The 24,875-nt window shown below is 32.1% G+C and overlaps 1 protein-coding gene across 1 annotated transcript in view; it reads left to right on the top strand.

Moving 5' to 3' along the window:
- The window catches only part of LOC139504400 (hemicentin-1-like), a 41,191-nt gene that overhangs the window by 3,759 nt on the left and 12,557 nt on the right, over positions 1-24,875 (top strand). The window contains exons 2-9 of the mRNA XM_071294479.1: positions 9,606-9,657; positions 10,446-10,487; positions 11,143-11,442; positions 15,606-15,953; positions 19,160-19,459; positions 20,172-20,471; positions 22,916-23,233; positions 24,458-24,769. Of these exons, the coding sequence (XP_071150580.1) occupies positions 9,609-9,657; positions 10,446-10,487; positions 11,143-11,442; positions 15,606-15,953; positions 19,160-19,459; positions 20,172-20,471; positions 22,916-23,233; positions 24,458-24,769 (1,969 nt within the window). The 5' untranslated portion in view covers positions 9,606-9,608. The remainder of the gene's footprint in view (positions 1-9,605; positions 9,658-10,445; positions 10,488-11,142; positions 11,443-15,605; positions 15,954-19,159; positions 19,460-20,171; positions 20,472-22,915; positions 23,234-24,457; positions 24,770-24,875) is intronic.

The raw sequence follows: 24,875 nt of genomic DNA, 5'->3' as shown, positions 1-24,875 counted from the left end.
AAAGAGATCGCAATCAGTGTTCAGGTTCTCTAGCTTTGTTTTTTGACAAAGAAGTTTCCAGTTTCATATTACAGCTCTTAAATGGAAATGTTCTTTTTCATCTGGTTAAAAAAAGCAGATTCTCTTTCGTTTCGCATTTGCTTGAAAAGATCGTGCTGTTTGAACCCAATATATTTGAGTTTTTATACATATCTTACCTACTTCTGAATCAACAAATTTCCTTAAAAGAGTAAACAACTCTTCTAGAAATGGATTATCAATCTTGTTCATCACTTTAGAAAGCCTTAAAAGTTTTTCGAAGAAATACTTTTGTGTTTTCTTAGAGTCTTCATGACGTCGTTCTTCTGTTGTAGAATGACTCTAACCACTAAATCTTTCAAATTCATTTAACAGTCTACTGACTTCTGGTCCAGCTAACAGCTATCGTCTCGAAGGATCTTCAATTAAACGTATGGTACCAACATCGCCGTTCGCGACTTATTATTCTGTGTTTGTGTCTGATCAATTGTAATATAAGAAATCAACTTGCTGGTCTTACGTATAGTAAACATTACCATTTGCAAGTTTCATTGTCACATGTGGGTGATTTTATTGAAGGGAAGCCATATCTTGGAGATGGATGGGTAACACCATTAAGACCAACATTGGTATCATGCTTGATATGGACTGTTTGTAAATAACAATATCTGACTCGTGCAATGAGCGTACTACCGAAGGAACAGGAAATTCTTTATTCATAATTGAACGCCAGAAATTAAGCTGTGGTCGATATGACTCTCTTTCCTTACACCCGTTGATCACAGTCATTCTTGAACGTCACAGAGTCATGAACTATATGTTCTGTGTTAACGCTTTCATGACGGCTGGCATTATCAATTCATGCAAACCACATATGAAGTTATCTGATGCGCGTGTCTATTTCTAATTACATTTGAACATTAATGAAAAGCATCTGCTATTCTAGGTGTTGCAATATCGGCTTCAGTGGAACACAATTCCATCCACTATCACGCAATATATCACTCAGAATTTTAAAATAGTCACCAAAGGCACCATGATTATAATTCAATACGCCAGACACGCATTTCGTCTACACAGACGCTCATATCAAAACAGCTATAAAAGTTAAACACTGAAGTGCTGACTACTGAGCTGGTGATACCCTCGGGGACGAAACGTCCACCAGCAGTAGCATCATCAATTTTTTTTCTCATATAGGATTTCGCTATATTTGTTTATAAATGAACTTTATCCTATACTTAATAGAAAAATGAAATACAAAAAATGGGATCACCGTTGATTTAAGCTCACAGTCTGCCTCTGGAAGAAGTATACATTTTTGTTAATGTTCTTTTTTTCTGTTGAACTAATAGGAGAAAAAGAGGTAATATCGAAATAAAAAAATAACTGATTACAGAAATCGCTTAAATTTTACAATTATTTGAAAACAATAATAAAAAATATAGGTTACCGATGAGTTAAAAAAGATATTTAAAATTAAAGGCCGAAAATTGGCATTTCTGCACCAAAGGGAGATCATTTGGAGCTTTTTCAATGATTTAAACATTTTAAAAGTCACGTAGGGCCAAACCGGTTGATTTTTGTACCATATTATAAAGTTATAACTAATAGTGTATTAAATGAAATTTGTAATAAAAAAATAAAGGTTTAATTCTTTGCTGAAATTTTTGTACCTGCGAGCCTCCTTAAATAGTCACCAAAGGCACCAGGATTAAATTAAGTATGATTAAATACTGATGATATATTTTTACATTATTATATTTTTTGTAGTATCATTACTAATTCGGTGTTTATTTGAGAATGATTATGACAAAACAAACCAAGCACATAGATTCATTCATGATATTAAGGGTGTTTTGATTCGCTTTACCTGGGGTTAATATGCAGTGTTTTCATGACTTATTCGTCATTTTGTTATTTTTTAAATGTCGCATTGCTTCTTTTGTCTTAGATAAGGCAATGGTAAATAACAACTTTTATCATTAATGCAATGTTTTTTTTTAATTATTCAAAGTTTTATTGCACTTTTGCTGTTAACAATTTACTCAATCTACAGTTTCAATTAAGTAGCCCTTAAATTAGTAATTGAATATCTAGGGGAAAATATTCAATAAAGTATATATCTATAAAGTTAGTTGTATTAAATACATTAGAACAGTTCTACAGAGTACAATTTTATACCGGAATACGGTACATTTCTGCAATGGGGATTATAAATGTTGAGTAATACGGTACATTTCTGCAATGGGGATTCTTAAATTTTTGATTAACTTTATTGTCCAGTTGAAAAGTACTATTAACACACACACATCTATATGCTAATCATTCTATGTATCGTTTAAATTAAAAATCGAGGAGACTGTCTAACCTACTTCTTTACAAATTGATTCAATGATGTAAATCAAGGTCTATCTTATATTTCACGAAAATAGACACGTAATATTATTTGAATACGCAAACCATGCAAACCAGTACTTACTACACTCATATGGTGTTATGTCACAAGTGGTGCATATATTAACATGATTACATTAAAACACATCATCATGGATTTTACATCTTTAAAGACGTTATGAAATTTATAAACTATGTTTACTGTCAAGTTTTTTATCAAGTACACACAAGTGTCATCCTAGTCATTCTTAATCAATCATTTTACATAACAAAGTTTTAACTGTCTAACCGGTCTCTATTTAAAATGATATCGTAAATATGAAAGTCATTATATATTTTATGAGAAACCTGACGCCGAATAACATTGATTACAACAACTAAAGTATTTTCATGTAATGTTGTTCTCCAGTCATGTGCATTTAATAATAATAAACGAGAACAATTGATTGACCAATAGGTATATATGCAAAATCGATTTAAAATTGACCCAACTTGCAGAAATGTTGACCCCACCCCCAAACTATTTGATTTAAGTTTTTTTTATCATACATCGATCTTTTGATGTCGTCCCTTAATGGACATATAAACAAACGACAACCACTGAATTACAGGCTCCTGACTTGGGACAGGCACATACATAAATAATATGGCGGGGTTAAACATTTTAGCGAGATCCAAACTTATTGGTAAAACAGTACACCTGTCGGCCTTATATCTTGACTTGCATCCAGAAATTGACAATGTGGGTCGATTGAAAAATAACTTTACGACAAAAGAGATGATTTCAACTTTCCAATTCAAAGTACCAACATTCCAGCAGCACCTGCATAAGATGTTTATATCTCTCAATTGATACCATCTTCCCGTGTTTGCCTATCAAAATTTTCTTGATACAGGGTTGTTGCTCACAAGGAAGCTATTAAATAAAGAGTTCCAAATGGTGAAGTTGAAATCATCTCTACGTAAATTTTACGGACGCCATCACGAGTTGGTTGACCGTTATGGAATAACCGTTTATCAAATGATATCGGATATGTTCCTTACGTCGTAACTACAATCCTCTTCCCTTTCATAAATGTGACCTACATAATAAGACTATTAACCGGATTTGTTAGCTCATAAGTAACACGACAAATGTCACATGTGGAGCAGGATCTCCTTACCTTCCAGAGCACATGAGATCACCCCTAGTATTTGGTGGGGTTGATGTACTTTATTCTTTAGTTTTATTTGTTGTGTCAGTGTTCCACTGTTTGTCTGTTTGTCCTTTATATTTTTAGCCATTGTCAATATAAAAAAGAACATGTGGTATGATTGCCAATGAGACAACGATCAATAAAAGACTAAAATGACACAGACATGAACAAATATATGTCACCGTACGGCCTTCAACAATGAGCAAAGCCTACACCGCAAAGTCAGCTATAAAAGGCCCCGAAAAGACAATGTAAAACAATTAAAAGGTGAAAACTAACGGCCTGATTTATTTTTAAAAATATTTTCGATTTGTGAGTTTTACTGTCCATCGTGTATCTTCCGTCCCTCTTTTCATCAGACAATTTAAATGCAAAACAACTTACATTAGAAAACAAACAATAAAAACAAAATATTAACAGTCTTGAATTAAAGCTGCTTACCAATTATGAATTTGGCCTGTACGAATATTTATCTTGAGTGGACCATAATCACATACTGTAAATTCAAACATTTATTTTTGTCATTTTCTTATTTTTGATTAAAGTGGGATTTAAATTTATGCAATATTGAGGAAATTCCTTTAAAATGTTTTTTTAAATGTGAGTTTGAGTTATAGCTAGTATAACCCTGTCACATTTCTGAATATACAGTATGATTAAATTTGACATATTTATAGATGATCGTTGATTATCTAAACGAAATTGGTTTTCTTGCTTGGGCCGGTACGGCGAAAGCGAGAAAAGCAATCGAGTTTTGATGACCAATGATAGATTGAGGAAGATTGGGTGTGAGTGCCAATGAGACAACTCTCCATGCACATAATATGTTTATCGCTAGTTTTACGACGATGTCAATTTCATGTCAATGTCCTTAGCAACGCCACGTGCCTCCTAAGTTTCTAGCGATAATTTTCCATCTGAAGCGAGTAGTATGATATGAAAAAGTGTCACAAAAACAAATCAACGGAAAAATGCACAAAATAGCGATAAATACATATATATTTAATGATAGGGTATTTAAAAGACGTCGCAAAACAAACACACTGATTAAATTACATTTTTATTATAGTTAAATTAACATGATCCCACAAAATGTCTCTTCTCAAAATGCATGTTTAACACTTTTAATGAAAGATAAGGGACGCATCAATATTTTTAATTGCTTAATCTTAGATATCTAATTTTATAGGAGACAGTCTCACGAAGAGCTTGTTCTACATGTGTTCTACCTGTGCATGGTAGAAAATATATACAGAATACATAAATTCAAGAATAAAATGTCAAACACGATCATATTCAAATATCTCGCTTCAATCATTTAAATAAGTTATACATAACCTTCTCCAGATTGGATAAAGTAGGTTTACATTTTGACGGACAATAGTTAAATTATAATATCATGCAAAACTTGTATCAATATAGTGAAACAAAATGAATACCACGAGGTCGATGTAAGACGTAAAAAAACTGTGTTGGTAAATGATGGGGTTGTATGCGTTTGATATATGGATAGACCAAAAACAAATATATGAATTAAATATTCAATTGTTCATGAACAACTGAAAGGTCTTATTATTTTTCTTTTATTAATTGCCTTCTTAGTTAAAAAAAATATGGTTTCTAAGGACTTTTATGTTCATAACAAGTGGTTGCTAAGGACACAAATCATTCCTTATGATAAAAATATACTACCAATATTAAAAATGTCATATGTACTATTCATAGTATTTAAAGTGAAAAAATAGGTGATTGCTAAGGACTTGTAAGTCGTTGCTAGGGACAAAAAATATAGGGTTGCTAAGGTATTTTAGGTCGTTGCTGGGGACTTGACCTCTGACCGTGACCTTACTTTGTAGTTCGTATTATGCTGAACATTTTTGCAATTCAAAGTTTCTTTCTATCTCTAACCATTTTGGGTTATAACCAAAACAATCATCATTTCGGACCCTAAAAACAGTTTTGGTGTCCTAGTTCCATAGAAGTTGGTCCAATAATTTTGAACCCAACATAACAAATGTAGATCTCAACAATACATTACATCCGTTACATTTTATCAGCCATCTTTTAAGGTTATTGAGTAAATCCAATAACAAGCTTAGGTCTTAATTTAGGTCATGATCTTGACCTTTGACTTTAGGTCAATTTGCATGGTCACGTGAGTTGATGATCATTGGTGATAATCCTAGGTGGCTACAACAGACGCTTTCTGAGTTTTTGTGGCCAACTGACATTGGTTAATTTTCAAAGGGACATAACCCTGTCAATGAAGGGTTGAATCTTTTCGATCCAAATGTAACGTAGAACCAGGGTCTGTTCTTGAACAAATTCCACCCTTTTTTTTCTACCTATTATGGTTATGGATTTAGAATGATAACAAGGCTTTCGGTGTTAGGGGAGATAACCGTTATAAACAAGTAAAATGTTACGGGGTCGTGCCCTCACCACAAGATAAATTTTCAACCTAATATCATTTCAACATGCCGCGTACTTTGTTTGGGGAATTTCGCTAAAGTTTTGCGGAAATAATAATAATAATCAGAAGAAATACAGTAAGGTCTTTCCTCATAAAAATAGCATTCACAGAATCAAGTCTTTTTTGTAGTCTGAACATGTTCACTTTTAAAAACATGTACAAATTGCATAACAGGTTTACACAAAGTAAAAGGGGAACTAACGGATTGTTTCGATAATTATTTATATTTCATAAATGCAAGTTTTATAAGTAATGCTGTTAATTCACAAATGATTGCATGCATTTTTTTATTGCGATTTTATCATTTTAGATTTAAATGCGATTTTAATTTTTACAATTGAAGAAAAAAACTGTTTAATTCATATAAGATATTTCATAATTCGAGTTTGAGTTATTGCGTTTACAATTCTGTTGTATTTTTCGCGATAATAAAAACCTGGCTATAATTGTTGAATATACAGTACACATGATTAAACCTTCTTGTTTTTTATTAGGCTGTCACTGATATTGATGATTAAGTATTATTTGTAGATTGGGGTAACAAATTAATAGCTGGTGCTAATCTTTAAAGCAATCCTTTCTTATAATTTCGGTTTCATTTCATTTCAAATTTCAACCGTTTGATTTGATATAGTAATCGTTATGATTCAGAAGAAGGCCACGTCCATAGATTAAAAAAATATATAAAGTTGTAAACATGATTATGATTTAATTTATATGAGAAAATTGAGTAGAACCATACTCTACAGTATTTTATTATAATCATTTGATCGTGGTACGTACAACTCATATAAAACGTTTATTAAACCAGATATACATGATATACTTAGCTTTCTACTTTAAGGGCATACAATAGAGTTTTGAACCCGTATTTTCAGTTTGATGAACATTTCTATATAGACTTATTTTTTGCCTGATTAAATCAAATATGTAATAAAAAATATACCTTCACGTGCTACTTTTTTAGTGAAATGAGGTCAAAATTTGGTATATTTGCTGAAAATTCGGATTTCTGGCCGTATTTTCCCTTTCAAAAGAAATCCATAACTTTCTTGTTTAAAAAGATAAAAACGAATTGATTTTTGTTAAATAATTTGTAATTTCTGTATTTTATAAGTATCATAATTTATGCATTTTTTATTCCAAAAAAAGTCATATTGATCAAATGGTCATGAATTGAAAAAAAAAACGTATTTTTTGGCTGTATATTTATCAAAATTAAAAAAAAATGCAATATTTACAGTTTTATAACATTTGGTACACATAATCTCCCTGCAGAATATAACAAAATGTCGTTTTAAAAAATAGGGGTCCATGCACTCGTTTTCAAATTAAACCGTTTGAACGATAACAATCAGTCGAAAATGCATCTTTTCCCGATATGTCATAGTTTGGCGTCATGAAAATAACATTTTACTTTAGCAACGTCATTACCTCCCCTGTAACTGTATCGTTCACCCTTAAAGGAATTTACTACATTTTACTTTAGCAACGTCATTACCTCCCCTGTAACTGAATCGTTTACCCTTAAAGGAATTTAATACATTGCCTTTTGCCAACTATCGTAAGTGTTCTCTGTAACTATACATGCATTACAAAGAATATTCCCGTACATTCTATGCGACTCGATTTTTTTCTAGTTAAAGAAAGAATACAGCGTAATGCGGTCAAAACGGATACCAGCATCCACATAGTAAAACAAATCTAAAGTAATACAATTCCACCACTCGAGAATAGAAAAATGTGGGTGCTTCTAAAATAGACTATATGTCAGACTCAGATCGACGTCCGGTCTCTTATCGACGTCCGTTCCTCAAATTGACGTCCAAATCTGACGTCACATTTTCAAATCGACGTCCAAGTGTTTGATATTATAATCGACGTCCAAGTGTTTGATACTCTAATCGACGTCCAATTTCGTAATAATCTAATCTACGTCTAATGTGACGGAATTACTTGCCAAAACTACACCCGATTGATTGGTGTCGTCTTAAATCAATGTCCAATAAATAATGAATTATTGGTCACAAATAAGGCTTTTAGTTTATTCGTTTGAATTGTTCGGAGCCTTTTATAGCTGACTATGCGGTATGGGCTTTGCGCATTGTTGAAGGCCGTATGGTGACCTACGGTTGTGGAGAGTTGTCTCATTGGCAATTATACCTCATCTTCTTTTTTTATTTCAATTGTTTACACTTATACATGTACATATCAATCCGAAATAGGTATCATGCATATTAACGTTTTTCTTGATATAAAGTTAATCCAATTGATCCACATCAAGAAGAGTGTGTCATTCCTATTCATAATAATAAATTACATGCATGTAAATGTAGGCGATTAGTAATGCAACCCAACGACATAGAAAACCAAACGACATGTAGGAGTTTTATTCAGTCTTCATCAATTGAAAAAAGAAAGAAACACAGCCAAGTGTTTTCAGAGTATTATAATTTGGGTTTTCATTTTATCCTGAGTTTTACGCCTGGAATGAAACGTAAACGCAAGATAATTGGCATTATGTTTTTATGTTATGCTTTTACACCACTGTTCTAGGTTAAGTGCTCACACACATGTGTAACCCTCGACATATTCTGTATGATCCTGCAGTACATTGGTTTCCATGGTTTATGTCTGTCATATTTGTTTTTTTTAACTCTGGTGTATAGTTGTCCCCTTGAAAGTCATACCAATCTTTGAAAAACTTAAATCACAACCTGTTTACATTCTAAGTCAAGTATAATAATTAAAAAAAACCAACACATTTCTTTGTTATTCCATATTTTACTTATAACTGGACTTATCTTTCTGCTAGATCGTATTTGTCCCACTCTCACATGATATGATATGTTTAAAGGTCTAAATTTTTCAGCTGCTTTCGGTTCAGGTAAGTTTTGTATTCTGTGTCCAAAACGAACGTTGATTAGAGCATCTCAAAATCGGATGTCGAATAGAAAATGCCAAAAAAGAATGGACGTCGATTAGATAGGCATAAATTTTGCCGTCGATTTGGAATGTTATTTTATTGTGACGTCACATTTGAACGTCGATCTGAGGAACGGACGTCGATTAGAGACCGGCCGTCGATTTGAGTCTTACATATATTTCAAGAAAAAATGAATCGTGATTTTTCGCTGAATACCCTTTGTATTTATATAACAAGAATGTACTAAAAATTATATCTATATTTGTTAACGTATCCAACTTTCAAAAAGAAATATTTATACAAACGTTTCATTGTAATATAATTTGAAACAAATGTAAAATAGGTATCTGTTTCTGCACATATCCCCGGATATATTTACTTTTTATATAATAGTCTAACCATGAAGGGTATTGAAATAAAAGTAAAATGAGAAGGGAACTCAATGTTCCCAATAACAACATTTTCTGTAAGTAATGATACTACAAGAAAGAGGTATACTATACAAAAATTGTTAATGATAGAAAGTTATTTGAGAACTTAACGTATCCGATAAACTTTTACTTTATCATTGTTAAGCAAATATATTTTAATTTAGATAATGTCTGGGAGATGTGGTTCACCATGGAATATTATGTTTATGTTGACAGGTAGGATTTACAATAATTACAAATAAACTCATCATTGATATCAGGATTGGAATTTTATATTCACGCCAGACGCGCGATTTGTCAAAAAAAACCTCATCAGTGACGCTTGAATCTGAAAATGTTAGAAAGTCAAAATAAAGTACAAAGTTGAAGAGCATTGAGGACCAAAAAGGATTAAAATTTTCCTACATTGCATACTATTCGAATATTTTGTGCCGTATCAGTAAAGTATCTTGATTTTGTGATTTCCTGTATCATTATCAGAATAGGGCAACAGCGCGGAACGTTCATACGGTTTCCGTTTAGATTGTTTTTCAAGTTCGGTCTCGTTTTAATGCTGCACACACGAACAACATACTTCAGACTAAGGTGTTGTTTAAAACATCTTTATTTTAAGAAAATTATGATTGCAAGTACATACAAATGCCTGTTAAAGGATTGTATTAAAACATGACATAATTATTTTTTATTTGCAAACTGTTTTGTTTGAAAATCTTGTATTCATATTCAAAGTAATTCATTGGAAAGATTATGTTAATGTTATTAGTTCAGCTGCAATTGCATGTGTTTTATACGGTATATGTTTATGTTAAATATGTTTTAATTTCAATCTAGAGGGTCTCTATTGGAAAATGTCTGGACTGGCTTGGCTTAATTTCAGATCGTATTTCTATTTTACTTTTAACGTACTATATTCATTTTAAATTCAGATTCGATTCCAAAAAGTCGTAAACGTAAGTTTTTTAATATGCAAATACAGAAATAATGCTATACTGATTGTATTTCAGCGTGTTGCAATATAGAGATAACAAAATCACAGCTGATATTTGGTAAGACGTCGTTTTCATTAGATATTTACTGTATTTAATTTTTACAGTTAGGGAATACCTTTTTACAGATATCATTAAAACAATTATGCGTACATAAAATAAAAAAAATCACTGAAATTAAAGATGTCTGACTGACATGGAACTCCTTCATAGTTTGGGCCCACACGTTAGAAGCCATATCCAGAAATAATTATAAGCATTTAGAACCAAGAAAAACGAACGACTGGCCCAAAATTTAACTTAAATAAAATAACACGACTTATCTTAAAGGCTGCAAATGTCATGAGAGCTAAACATTTTTGTTATCATAACTTAAATACCACAACTGTGTAACCAGTGTTTTCTTCAAATACATAAATTATTTGTGAGTACAAATTGTAAACAACTATTTATCACAATCTGTTGGTTTTTTTTTTATATGAAACCTTTCCGATGATTCTATTCTACGTCATGATATGGCAGTGTATGTTTTTCAGTCCATCTTATATCTTTGTCAAAGCTCTGATTTTTCATAGTGTTTCCCAATTTGATATTTTTGTTTGTTTTTCCCTTAACCATAACTTTGTTAACGATTATATCAGAATTTTTTCAATTGCAACCTTTGTTTTCATCAGTTTTACATGGATACTCGTAAGAATTTAATGAGTATTTTCAGATGTTCCAAATGTTACAATTCCAAATTTAGCATACGCTATAGGATATGGACACCAACTGACTATAGAATGCATTATCGTGTCCACTCCAAACTATACTGATGTGTACTGGCAAAAACTTTCTAATGGTACAGTTTCAAATATCTCATCGACTAGTCCTAATATTGAAGGAGCAATGACTTCACAACCGAGGTTAACTTTTAAACGGGTAACTACAGAGGACACTGGACAGTACATTTGCTTTGCTGTTAATATCATTGGATCCGGACAGAGCGAACCAACCAATCTGACAGTATTAGGGGGTATGATTGTTAGAAGAATTCCCAATATATAACGAAGCAAATAACAAAAAATCAATTATTTCTGCTGATATAACGTAAGCAAGTACACTGCATACATTCAGTTGAAACAAGATATAATCGAACTGAAAAACAAACCAAAATGAAAAAAAAATGTATCAACAACAGATGGATTGACAAACGAGAACAAACGACAGCTTCTGAACTACTAGCTCCTGACTTTTAAAGGTGGAATATATATGCCTCTGATATTTGGGTTACAGCACAACATCTAATAAAACTGTAAAAGCACTAGTTGTACAATTGTCTTAAATAAAATAATTGGTACGAGTCACAAAAACAACTATATTTAACAATTAGATATAAAACACACAAATTAGACTTTTGCCAGTATAAAGTTAATGACAACTGATAATCATATCATGTTCTCGAATAAGAATAACCTTCTTAATTATTAGTAATAACAGATGATGTGTACAGTATGATAAACTCATGATCATATACATGGTCAAAATTTCAACCTTGTTCATATATACAAGTATCGTATATTCATACCTTTCATTTTACAGTCAGTCATTTTCTTATTTTTATTGAATGACTAAAAGTCCAATACATTAGTATACAATTATTGTTAACAGTTTTGTGGTTTATGTATGTCATATTTGTTTTTCAAAAATTCTTTTTGTTTAAATTGAAATACGCCGTTAAATTTCCAAATTAATGTTTTTGAACTTTACTTACCAGGCCGTTTATAGCCAACTACAGGTATGGGTTTTCTGGTTGTTGCTCGTTTATGAAGCCTGTACGGAATTGCCTATTGTTGCTCAGGGGACGACCATTTGATATTAGGGGGGGGGGGGGAGCGAGTATTTTGAAAGTAAATCACTCAGCCTTGAAAATGAAAAAGTAAATAGTTTGAAAATAGGTTACCTGACTTGCAATGTATTGAAAATAAATAACTCAGCAGGTCTAATCGAAAGTATGAGATGGCACCAGATTTTTCATAAATGCAACCTTTGCTGACAAACTAGTCAAAATATTTACTAAATTTTATCATCGGTATAAAGACATCATTCGTAAATATAGCTCAACATGCAGACTTCTTATACGTTCAGGTATTTCACATCCAATTTTTTATGGAAATATTCTTTATAAAGCACAAAGGTGTCAGTATTCACCCCAGAAACTAACAAAACCTTTGAATAGACTTATTAAGAAGGGATATAATTACGATACTGTTGTCAAGTCATTAAAGATTGCATATGTTGGCGTTAATATTGAGTCACTGATAAGGTCTTTGCGTCGGAACTAGACACATTTATTCTAAAAACAGTTGTTAGCATGACACGGGTTATGTTCTTCTCATATATGCTATGATGGTATGATACTAAACCCCTAACGGGAAGGATTGTGCCTGATGTTCATATGATGAAATCATAATCTTTCAGTCAGTTTAATTAAAGTCTGCAGCTGGCATGTCATTTGACTGCTAGTAGTCTGTTGTTATTTATGTATTATTGTCATTTTGTTTATTTTCTTTGGTTACATTTTCTGACATCAGACGCGGACTTCTCTTAAATTGAATTTTAATGTGCGTATTGTTATGCGTTTACTTTTCTACGTTTGTTAGATGTATAGGGGGAGGGTTGAGATCTCACAAACATGTTTAACCTCGCCGCATTTTTGCGCCTGTCCCAAGTCAGGAGCCTCTGGCCTTTGTTAGGCTTGTATTTTTTTAATTTAAGTTTCTTGTGTACAATTTGGAAATTAGTATGGCGTTCATTATCACTGTACTAGTATATATTTGTTTAGGGGCCAGCTGAAGGACACCTCCGGGTGCGGGAATTTCTCGCTACATTGAAGACCTGTTGGTGACCTTCTGCTGTTGTTTTTTTAATTGGTCGGTTGTTGTCTCTTTGACACATTCCCCATTTCCATTCTCAATTTTAATATTTATAATAAACAAATCATATAAAAATTGTAAGTTTTGGAATATCAGTGGCGGATCTAGAAATTTTCATAAGTGGGGGCCTACTGACTGCCTAAGAGGGGGCCCACTTTAGTCAAGCTTCAGTGATTTCCTATATAAGCAACCACCTTTTTTCCAAAAAGGGGGGTCCCGGGCCCTCGCCCCCTCCTAAATCCGCCTCTGATTATCATAAATATAGTTCTGAAAATTAATAATCAGTCCCATGCTTTAATGAAAATGAAAAATCTTGCTTCAATAGTGCTAAAAATGAATAATCTGTCCTTTTTTTTTACAAAAATGAATTACCGATCAAAAACAAACAAATCCTCCTACCCCCCCCCCCCCACCCCCCACCCAAGAGTATCAAATGGTCGTCCCCTAATATCCACTGATTGTAAACCTTGGAGGATAGTTGTCTCATTGACAACCATACCACATCTCTTAATTTTATATTGTTAGTTTAAATTTGATTTTTGTTTTCGTACAGACAGACGACTCAAACAATTTTCATTTGTTTTTCACAAAAGTAAAGACTTATATATAATTAAACTCATCATAGATATCAGGACTAAATTCTGAATTTACGCCAGACGCCCGTTTCGTCTACAAAATACTCATCAGTGACGCTCAAATCCAAAAAGTTAAAAAGGCCAAATAATGTACGAAGTTGAAGAGCATTGAGGACCAAAATTCCTAAAAGTTTTGCCAAATACAGCTAAGGTAATCTATGCCTGAGGAAGAAAAGCCTTAGTATTTCAAAAATTCTAAATTTTGTAAACACTTAATTCATATATATAACCATATCAAAGATAATTCATATCAGCACAAAAGTGCTGACTACTAGGCTGGTGATACCCTCGGGGAAATAAATCTCCACCGGCAGTGGCATCGATCCAGTGGTTGTAAATAAACACATCATAGATACCAGGACTAAATTTTGAATATACGCCAGACGCGCGTTTCGTCTACATATTATTGTTTTAAATTATAATAGTAACATTTAACGGTTTTCATGAAATCTGTTAAAATTTACGTTTGTTTTTTTAATTCCTTAGTAATACGAGTATGTGAAAGCTAAAACTATTTGTTTTATAATAATTATTCCTTGACCGAGCAAACGATTTAGAACCACCGTTTTAAATCTGTTGCACAGAATGTGTGTTCTATTTGTATATGCATGTTATATTTAAATATGAATGATTTTCGCAGCGTCTGTATCTAAATAATGTGTAATGCTAGTTATGGGTAAAATATCTGCCTTAATCATGATAAGTTATTGAAAACAAAGCAATATAGAAAAATATTTTTGCTCACTAAAATAATAATTTTGTCAAATTCGTTTTCCCCATGCACTTTCTTCAATACATCTGGTGTACGTTCTCTTGTTTTTGCTAATGTGTTTTGTCTATATATAGATACGATAAGATGTGGTATGAGACAACTCTCATTCCAAGTCACAATGTGTATAAAACGTAAAATATTTGAAATAAAAGTATGGCCTTCAACTATGATACTTTGCTTATACCGAACCACTGTTGGCTGCTATACCCTTATTTTTAACATTTTAACCTATTGCACCAGTTTCCCTTCATCACACATTGGTGCCAATATAATTGAATCGTATGCGCCCGTCATACAAGTGAGAGGTTTAGCTAAATAGAACAACAGCTTTAATCTAAGTAAGAATATGAAGTTTGTTATTCGTTCGTTTGCAGTGATTTGAGATTTTGAATTTTCTATTTGATTATTGACTTTCCGTTTTGAATTATCGATGAAATTCGGTAGTTTTGTTATTTTACTTTTTTCTTTCTCATAATTTTATATTTCTTTCCCCAAAAAAAGAAAGTCTAAAAACCAATGGAACATTGTAAAAATAGTAGCTCCTTAAAAAACAGTCATTATAGATGGAGTCGTAGTCTTATATTTTTTTTTAATTATAAACTTGAAATTCCTTTGCTACATTATATTTTTTTAAGTTCGTTTTTGACAAAAAGCTAATTATTTGCATATAACAAGAATGATATTAATAATAAAGTGGTACTTTCAATTCGCGTGACATGCGTGACAAACGTAATTAGAAGACCTTACTTATGTGGACTAAAATAGTATTTTATTGCCTAGAAATGTTTTATTTGATCATGGTTTTCAAATCAGGTGAATCACATTAAGTTTCAAATGAGTATTTCATATTTTGTAGGAGAGATAATAATCACTGCCTCTGAGGGTAATCTAACAATATTGTATGGTTCAGAGGTTACACTCGATTGCAGCGTAAAGTACGACAATACATATGATTCTGTACATGTATCCTGGAATAAGAGCAGACATGGTCATGTTACTACTGTAGAACACACAAATGATGGAAATGATCGCATTAAATTATCATGGTATGCAATGACAATCCCCATGACCAGTTTTGTTGTTGCAAATTATGTTTTGACAATGAAATCGCTCTCATTTAACGACAGCGGTCGGTACTGGTGTTTTGCCTTTAATCAATTCTCTAATGAAGCTGCTAGAAGTTTTTATATGAAAATTATCGGAGGTAAGTAATTGAATATATTATAATCATGTCAAGACATATTGTACAAAAATTGTTGCTGGAAAGGGACAGTTAGGATATTCATAAGTTGCATTAGAACTATTGTAAAAAGGCCCATTTTGTTATCAGTAAATTAAATCAAACTAAATAGTATTGTTATACACACATGCACTTTCATGGATTTACAATCTTTCGATACTTTTATCTTGGCATTGCACGATGTCATTTTTTTTCTCTGACTGATTCTTATGTGCGTGCGTTTTTCAACTAGCTGCTAGTGACTGTGAGTAATCTCAGATATGAACGTAGTGTCGTTTTTGTTGTTGGGATGCACAAGTACCCGCCCGCGTCCACTCCTTGTTTTTGTTAGATGAATTTCTATTTGTATCCATCTAATGAGTTGGGCCTTCATACCTTTGTATAGCTCGTTTTTATATTGACTGTTAGTCCACTGTTATTTGTCTCTATAGTTACAATATGTTATTGTTACATATATGGATTTTTTTAATGAGTCAAAAAAAATCCTGCAAAGCGCGAACATTTTGCTTTTACTGTTCTTGTATTCATATGTACTGTATTCCTTTTATGTTATTTTGTCATTTGATCGGTTTTTATAACATTTCAATTGAGAAGGAGGTTAAGCTAGCAATTAAACAAGTTTCCACACATAACATTTTCTTAAAATGTCTTGTTCCAAGCCAGGAATGAGGCTGTTGTTATAAAATCGTTCGTTTCTATGTATGTTGCCTTCTTGTTTATTTTTGTTTCACTTCGGTGTTCATGTCGATCAGCTTCTTTCCCCTATAGTTGATGTGTTTCTCTCGGGTTTAGTTTGTAACCCGGATGATTTTCTCTCAATCGATTTATGACTTTTGAACAGCGGTATATTATTATTGTTTTTATTTATGTTACACTTTAAACATCGAAGATACTTTAGTTTTTTTGTTGTATTCTCCGATATGCATGGTTAGTATTGTACATCATATTAGTATATCAATATCTTTAACATGTCAACAGGCAATGTGTCAATAATTTGGAAATATGTAAATACATTTCCTGTAAGGATATGGAATATTGATTGCCACTAATATCTATTTTTATTTTATATTTGTTGGACTAAACTTAAATATAATAAGAATAATAAATTTGAACACATTATACTTTGTTGCTAGGATACCACACAGCAAATATAACTTGTCACTTCATCTGGCTTGAAAATAGATTTTTTTTTATACATTTAAGAAATTTACAGGCAAGGTTTGTGTTTTATTTTATAGTTTTTTTATAAACTGATTACATTTATTTTGCATCATACTGCTGAAAAATATTCTAAATACGATATGCTGGGTTTTACTGTGTTGGTTTTGTACACTAAGTAGGAACAGGCACATACATGTGTATACTTGTGCGTGTACATTGGTTTGTTTATCTTTGATTTTGCATATGACATATACATGATAATCATTTATTTCAAAGTTGGCAAAATTGTCTATACATCCAGCCAATCAATACTCTCTCCTGCGGATGCATTCGACTCCAATCTTAAAAGATGGACGAAAGACACCAGTTGAACAGTCAAACTTATAGATCGAAAATAAACTGACAACACCATGGCTAAAAATGAAAAAGACAAACAGACAAATAATAGTACACAAGACACAACATAGAAAAACTAAATCCTAAGCCACACGAACCCTACCAAAACTGGGGTTAATCGGTGCTACGGAAGGATTATTAGTATCATGTGTCATCCAGCTTCTAACTGTGGTATTAAAAAATGCAATAACTTCACATTCAATGGTGAACACTTCCTCCAAGTGAACGGAACAGCAATGGGAACAAAGATGGCCCCGTCTTATGCTCATATTTTAATGGGGGAAATTAGAACAGAGAATTCTCAATTCTTATCTGCATCAACCTCTCTCTTGGTTCCGATTTATCGACGATATTGGGATGCAGTGGGACAATACTGAACAAGAACTAAATTTGTTCATTCATCATGTTAACGATGCTCATCCCTCAATAAAATTCACATATGAATTCTCTGACTCTAATAACATTAGAATCTTACTGAGGATGAATATCTGTTATTTGAAGTATTTAACAATATTTTCATTTATAGCTACCTTTTTTATTGTTTTTGGTGTTGTTGTGTCACTTTTTTAGGCCTTTATATAATTTATTTATTGTATTTACTTGTTACGATCCAATTCCCTCGTGGGGAAAATCGTTGACTATTATTCTGACGTTTATATGACGTTTTATAGATAGATGTTAGCGGTAATAAGTAAATTAAGAATGAAGCTTAAATCCTAGGAAATCAGCTAACGTGAAACTATATGCAACAATTCACGACATAAGAGACGATTAATCTTTTAATATTGTTCATATTATTATTTTAGACGGTAAATTTAACCCTATTGAAAATTGTATATTACATCCTAAATTTTAACGGAAAATTGTCCTAAGAGATCGGAAGCATTATGTAAATTCATCGAACATTTAATATGTTTAAACAAACCTATTTGTAAATGTTTTCTTCTTAATGTTGTAATAAGATATTTGAATGTTGTAAGGCTTGGTACAGATGTCAATTTTATTATCAACAAATTAAAGCAACTGACTTTGTATTACTTTCAAATGTTTATTTTCTATATAGATATTGTTTTATCAATGTATAACATGAAACTTATTAATTATAAGTTTAAAAAAACTGTTTTTCGATACTTTAATTTTGACTTTGCAAAAGTTATGTCTTTTTGACTGTTCATTGCGTTAAAACACGTAGTCTCTGTGATGTGTTTTAATTGATCTTAGTTTATAATGTTTTGTTAATTTATATTTCTAATTGTATTCGCCTTTCGTCTTGCTTTCAGTTACTGCGAAAACTTTCGTGTTAATGTGATAAAAATAGAAAAAATAACTTAATGGCTGAAATGATCTTTGTCAAAAGTTTCAATATTCAAAGTTAGATTTCAGGAAATAAGTTTAAAGCCGAAAATTTTCAGGCAATAAATTAATGCCTAGGATTTAAATTTAATGCCTAATATAACTTATTGAAGGCATTTTCTATTGATGGACTAACATAAACATGGCGCTACCGGTGTTCATGTCAGAAAATACTGCAATTTTTCAATTGAGGTGCTCGACTAATTGAAACATTGTTTCCATTCGTTGATATGTATAGTATTTTCTCGTGTATTTTACAGGTGTTCCAAATGTAACTCTTTCCAATTTAGCATATGCAATAGCGTATGGGAACTATATAACTTTAGAATGCACTATCGTTTCAACTCCTTACCATAACGATGTATACTGGCAACACATATCTAATGGCACAACAAGAAATATAACCTCCCCAAGTCCTAGTGTTTATGGCGCATCGGTCGCTGTACCGTCGTTGACCATCCGTCGGGTAACGACAAAAGATTCAGGACAGTACATCTGCTTTGCAGTTAATAATGTAGGAACTGGACAGAGCGAACCAACCACTCTGACAGTATTAGGGGGTATGATTTTTAAATTATTTACTGATGAAACAATGTGGCAATGTGTTTGCTTTAATAATGACCCGACTTATCCATTTTTACTATACTTCGACACTGACAATAAGATCATTTGGCCTGTACTGGACAGGTGTTATACACGACAATTAGATTATATCACGAATGTTAAACCGAGAAAAACGGTGATGACATCGGTAAAACTTCTAATGATTGGTAAAAACCTGTAAAGGATGACGCCAACTTCACCACTTGAAACTATTTATCGTGTAAACAGCAACCAACTATCAAGTAAATCATGATAAGAAATCCAGCTTTGTATCTAAAGACATCAATAACATAGATTAATATTTGTTTTTATTAGACATATCAAAGATAAATATATAACATGTTTAATTTTAAAAAAAATGCATGTCTTGATAAAGAATTCAAAATTTGACAAAAGCAGTAATAACTTTATAAGCCTATATTGTGTATAATTTGTAAATAAAATATTTTCTTCATGAATTCATCATCATTTGAATTTGCATTGGCTGTGTTACGTTATGTTGTACTTCATTAATGCAATAATAAGTGATCAAACCTCTCTTGTAATCTTTTAAATACTATTACTTTCGTGGACAGTAAATTAGAATTAAATAACCAGGTTTATCAGTATGCAAGATAATTGAATCGCATAAAAGAAATATTAGTTTATTATGTTTTGATATCTTTACAGATGTCCCGAGAGTAAAGATCCCAAATTTAGCATATAACCTAGATTATGGAAACGATTTGACTTTAGAATGCGTCATTATTTCTACTCCATACCACTTCAATGTATACTGGCAAAAGTTATCCAATGGTACAATAACAAATATTACATCTGATATTCCTGGCGTTCATGGTGCAACAATGACACAACCGTCTCTGACTATATTCCGGGTCACTTTAGAAGCTTCAGGACAATACACATGCTTTGCTGTTAATATAGCAGGAACTGGGAAAAGCGAACCAACAACAGTTACAGTAATAGGAGGTATGGTGTTAAGAAATGTTAATTAATGGGTTTTTGAATAAAACATAATGATGCAGATTTGTGCACTAATACAATGTATTCTTCAATATTTTTTATTTATTGATATTAAAAAATTATCCAGAATAAGTAATATATTTAGATAATGCAAGGCTTCAAATAAGTTTACCTATAATGTGTATGTAACGTAGCTTATTTTTGGCCAAGCAAAAACAAGAAAGAGATTTCATGCGTGGAAGATATTTGTAAGTTTCAATTAATACGTGTCCTAACTAAATAAAACAAATATTTTTAAAGACATACATTTGACTACCTGATTTGTATTGCCTACTCGGTATCTTAAACTAAGATGAGTTAACAAATTCCACATCTCTATATGATGATTGACCACAGTAACAAGGTAAAATTGTGTATTAAAATGATAATTTATATTTCAATAAAAAAAAATCAGGATTTTTGTCCAAATCGGACTATTAATAAATAGCTGTTTTAACTTGATCAGTTAGTAGACAAATTATAAACAGCATTGCACTATTCAGAATAAAAAAAAACAAATATTGTTTTGCATTCCTTGACATCAACCACCAACAACATAGCTTACAACGCCAGAGCAAACCAAAATTATCAATAAATGTTATTATTGATTTAGTTTTGCATTCGTGTTAAATCATACACTTTCAAAAAAGTATCAAATCTATCTATAAAGGGTTTTCTTCCATACCTCAGGTAATGTAATGTAAACTAATGTGTTTTTCTGTATACCTTTGTCCAACTTAGGTGATACCAGAATAAAATGATATATATATATATATATATAAAGGGAGGCAAAAGATATCAAAGTTACATTCAAACTCATATCGAAATATCGAAATAAAAAAAACAGACAACGCCATACCCAAAAATGAAAAAAAAACATTATAGAAAACAAAACATAAAAAAACTAAGTACTGCATGTACAACACAAACCTGATCACTAACCTGTTCTCCGACGCTTCAGAAGGGAATGTTGACCCTGTTCCACATGTTACATCCATCATGGAGTTGTGAAGCGCTATGGTTTATTTTGACTTTTTTAATGTAAAAAAGAATGATATAAGTAAAATCAATGACATAGTATCAGATTGAAATGAGTATTGAGGCGATACTCAATTTCTTATTGGCGAAACGTTGATGTAGAAATGATAGTATGTCGGTAAATTTGATAAAGTTAAATAAGTTTTTCAGGCTCAGCCTCTAAAAGTCTCGGTCACACCTTAGCGGATAGCGCGAACGGATGCCGAACGGATATTTTTTTCTCACTCCGTTCATGTCCGCTAGACGTCCGTTTTTATCCGTTAGACGTCCGTTTATTTCCGTTTCATGTCCGGTTTTTGAGCATGTTCATTGTTTTGAACGGACGTTCAACGAATGAAGTGTCCGTGGTAAATCAAAAAGGCGTCCGTTTTTTACAGTACTAGTCCTGTATGTTTCCGTTTTGTATCTGCTACTTGTCCGCTTTTCATCTGTTAGAAGTCCGGTAGACAAATTCACCAACGGACTTTTACCGGACGTATAATGTATAAAACGGATCTTGAACGGATATGAAACGGACTTCTTCCGGACGGATACAACGCATGATAAACAGATATGAAACGGATAAATACCAATTGAAAATTTTGCGTCAGAAATGCCAATTATTTATATGTCAGATTTTTGAGTGTCATGCATGCTTATTATTCATATCGATCGTAGAGTAAAAGCACGTTTTCACTATCAAGCAACTCTTTTTCAGGCCAGACATTACCATTGGTGGCATTTTGATGAACAAGCCAAAACCAATAACACAGAAACTTTTTGAATATTCATGCTATTTACATGAAGTATTATTGTCGTCTTTAATTTATTCACATGACTTGTTCATCCGTATAATCCAGTTCGCTTCCATTAGGTTTCCGTTTTATGTGGTACTCGTCCGTTAGATGTACGTTCGACATCCGTTCTGTCCATTACGTTTCCGTTTCTCGTACGTTGTATATCCTGTGTTTGTCCGTTATGCATTTGTTACGCGTCCGTTTCATTTGTTCAGTACATCATCAGACTTCCAATGGATAACAATATTGTCAACGGAAAACTTGTTATCCGTTAGGCGTCCGTGTGTACTATCCTGTAAAGTGTGACATCAACTTAACAAACTTAGTGAACTTATTCATTTATAAAGTGTTATTTCATATGCATAATACAATAACATACCAATAACCAGTTTTCAATACTAGTATATATCGCTATTTACGTTAATGTAAGAGTTATTACAAAAAAGTATTACCAAAAAAATGTCAATTAGTCAAGACAATGGGATCACTATCTAGTCAATCGTAGCTTTGTATGACATACTAAATATTGGATACATCTATTTTCATTCTTTACACATGACATATGTATAATTTGATCTTCAAAATACATATTTATAGATGTCCCTTCTGTATTTGCTGAACCTGGGCCGTACCGTGTAAAATATGGTGAAACTGCTATGCTCTTATGTAATATCACTTCCGTTCCTAAGTGTATACATGTACATTGGATTCGAGTTGATTATTATGGATTTGAAATGTTTTTTCCAAGTTTTAATACAGAAGACGGATCAAAACATTGTTCACCATTACTAGTTATTGCAAATGTATCATATGATCATGCAGGAAATTACTACTGTGTTGCTGATAATGACCTGGGAAGTAGTAAAAGTGGACCTGTAACTTTGTTAGTTTATGGTGGTAAGATTTTTATAAGGGGTCATGATATTTATGATGTGCTTGTCCACTGTGTCTAAACCACACCGGAAAAAAAATGTGCGGACTCGAAAGTATCAAATATTCGGCACGGTGACGGAACATTATTGGACAGAGAAAAGGTTGATTTCTGTTTATTTATTTGTTATTTCATGATATCGAAGAATGTGTACACATATATAAATGAAAATGAAAAAATGCACACTATTGACGTTTATTCAGATGTGTCATATTATCTGTCCAGCAATACACCAGCTAGCTTTTACTTTCTTTCCACAAGTAAATAGTTTAGATATAGATTAGATATAAAGGTTCCTTCTATTTATTGCCCTTGAAATTTGCTAAATCAACAAAAACAAAAGAATAAATTGTTATCTTTAATGATCTTTGTAGTTCCATAGTCCATATTGAAATCACTATATCATATGAATGATGACTATATGATATTCATTTTTGTTTTATTGTTGAACATGCCCTAAGCATCCCGATTGTCCTTACAGGACGAATATTGGCACAACCAATTTATGTATTGTGATGAAGTCCTCAGTAAAGGATATTTAATTCTAAAACGATGATTTTTATCTGTATGTAAAGTGTGAACAATAAACTTATAAGTCAAGATATTTGTCAGCCATTTCTTTCGAATTAATCATTATGGCACATGGTAGTACGCTTGCAGTAAATTCAGAGCTGTTCAGTTATCTTGATGTGTCAAGTAAATATAAACTAATACACAGTCTTAACAGACTTTTATTAACTCACATATCTGAAATTATCGCAATGGATAGATAAGGCAACAGTAGTATACAGCTGTTCAAAACCCATAAATCCATGGACAAAAAACAAAATCGGGGAAACAAACTAAAACTGAGGGAAACGCATAAAGTATAAGAGGAGAACAACGACACAACATTAAAATTTATCGCACACAGAAACGGACTAAGCATTAGACAAAATCGTATGAGAATAACAAATATAACATCAAAACCAAATACATGAATTTGGGATAGATAATTACCGTGACACGTCTTATAGTAATGTGAATTCACACAAGAAAACTATAGATGCACTGTGTTTAACACGCTTATTAAACATTGTCATGCGGAAACACTTCTGTTAGAATTGAAGTTGTGTATTCTTCTTTACCCACATTATGGTACAATTACAGTGCAGAAAGATTTACATAAGTTTGCCAAAATTTAATTTTTTAACTTTTGTTAATTGTAGACCTGAAATTACCCTTAATAAATATTGAAAAAGACCAGTATGTAGTGCAATACAGAAGTTCTCTCACCATTCATTGCTCGGTTCTACCATCCAGTGAGACACCTGTACTTGAGATATTTTGGACGTCCAATATTAATGGAGTTATATATCCTATTGATGGTATGGCGACGAGAATATCCGAAAGTTCAATTGAATCACCTTCGCTTACTATTTTCAATATGACATCGTCAGATTCTGGAACTTACAACATTTACGCGAGAAATAAATTTGGAACAGCAAAAAGTAGACCAATTAATGTCACTGTGACAGGAAGTAATTATATTTTATATTTTTAAGTAATTTTTCGTGTTGGCCTTATTGATTAGTTTCAAAATTTGTGTTAAGCATTTTGATCTTCAACCAAAAGCTTTAATTTTCA

This window comes from Mytilus edulis, chromosome 14 (assembly GCF_963676685.1).
Source record: "Mytilus edulis chromosome 14, xbMytEdul2.2, whole genome shotgun sequence".
NCBI classification, from domain to species: Eukaryota; Metazoa; Mollusca; class Bivalvia; order Mytilida; family Mytilidae; genus Mytilus; species Mytilus edulis.
This window is presented reverse-complemented; position numbering and strand designations above follow the sequence as displayed.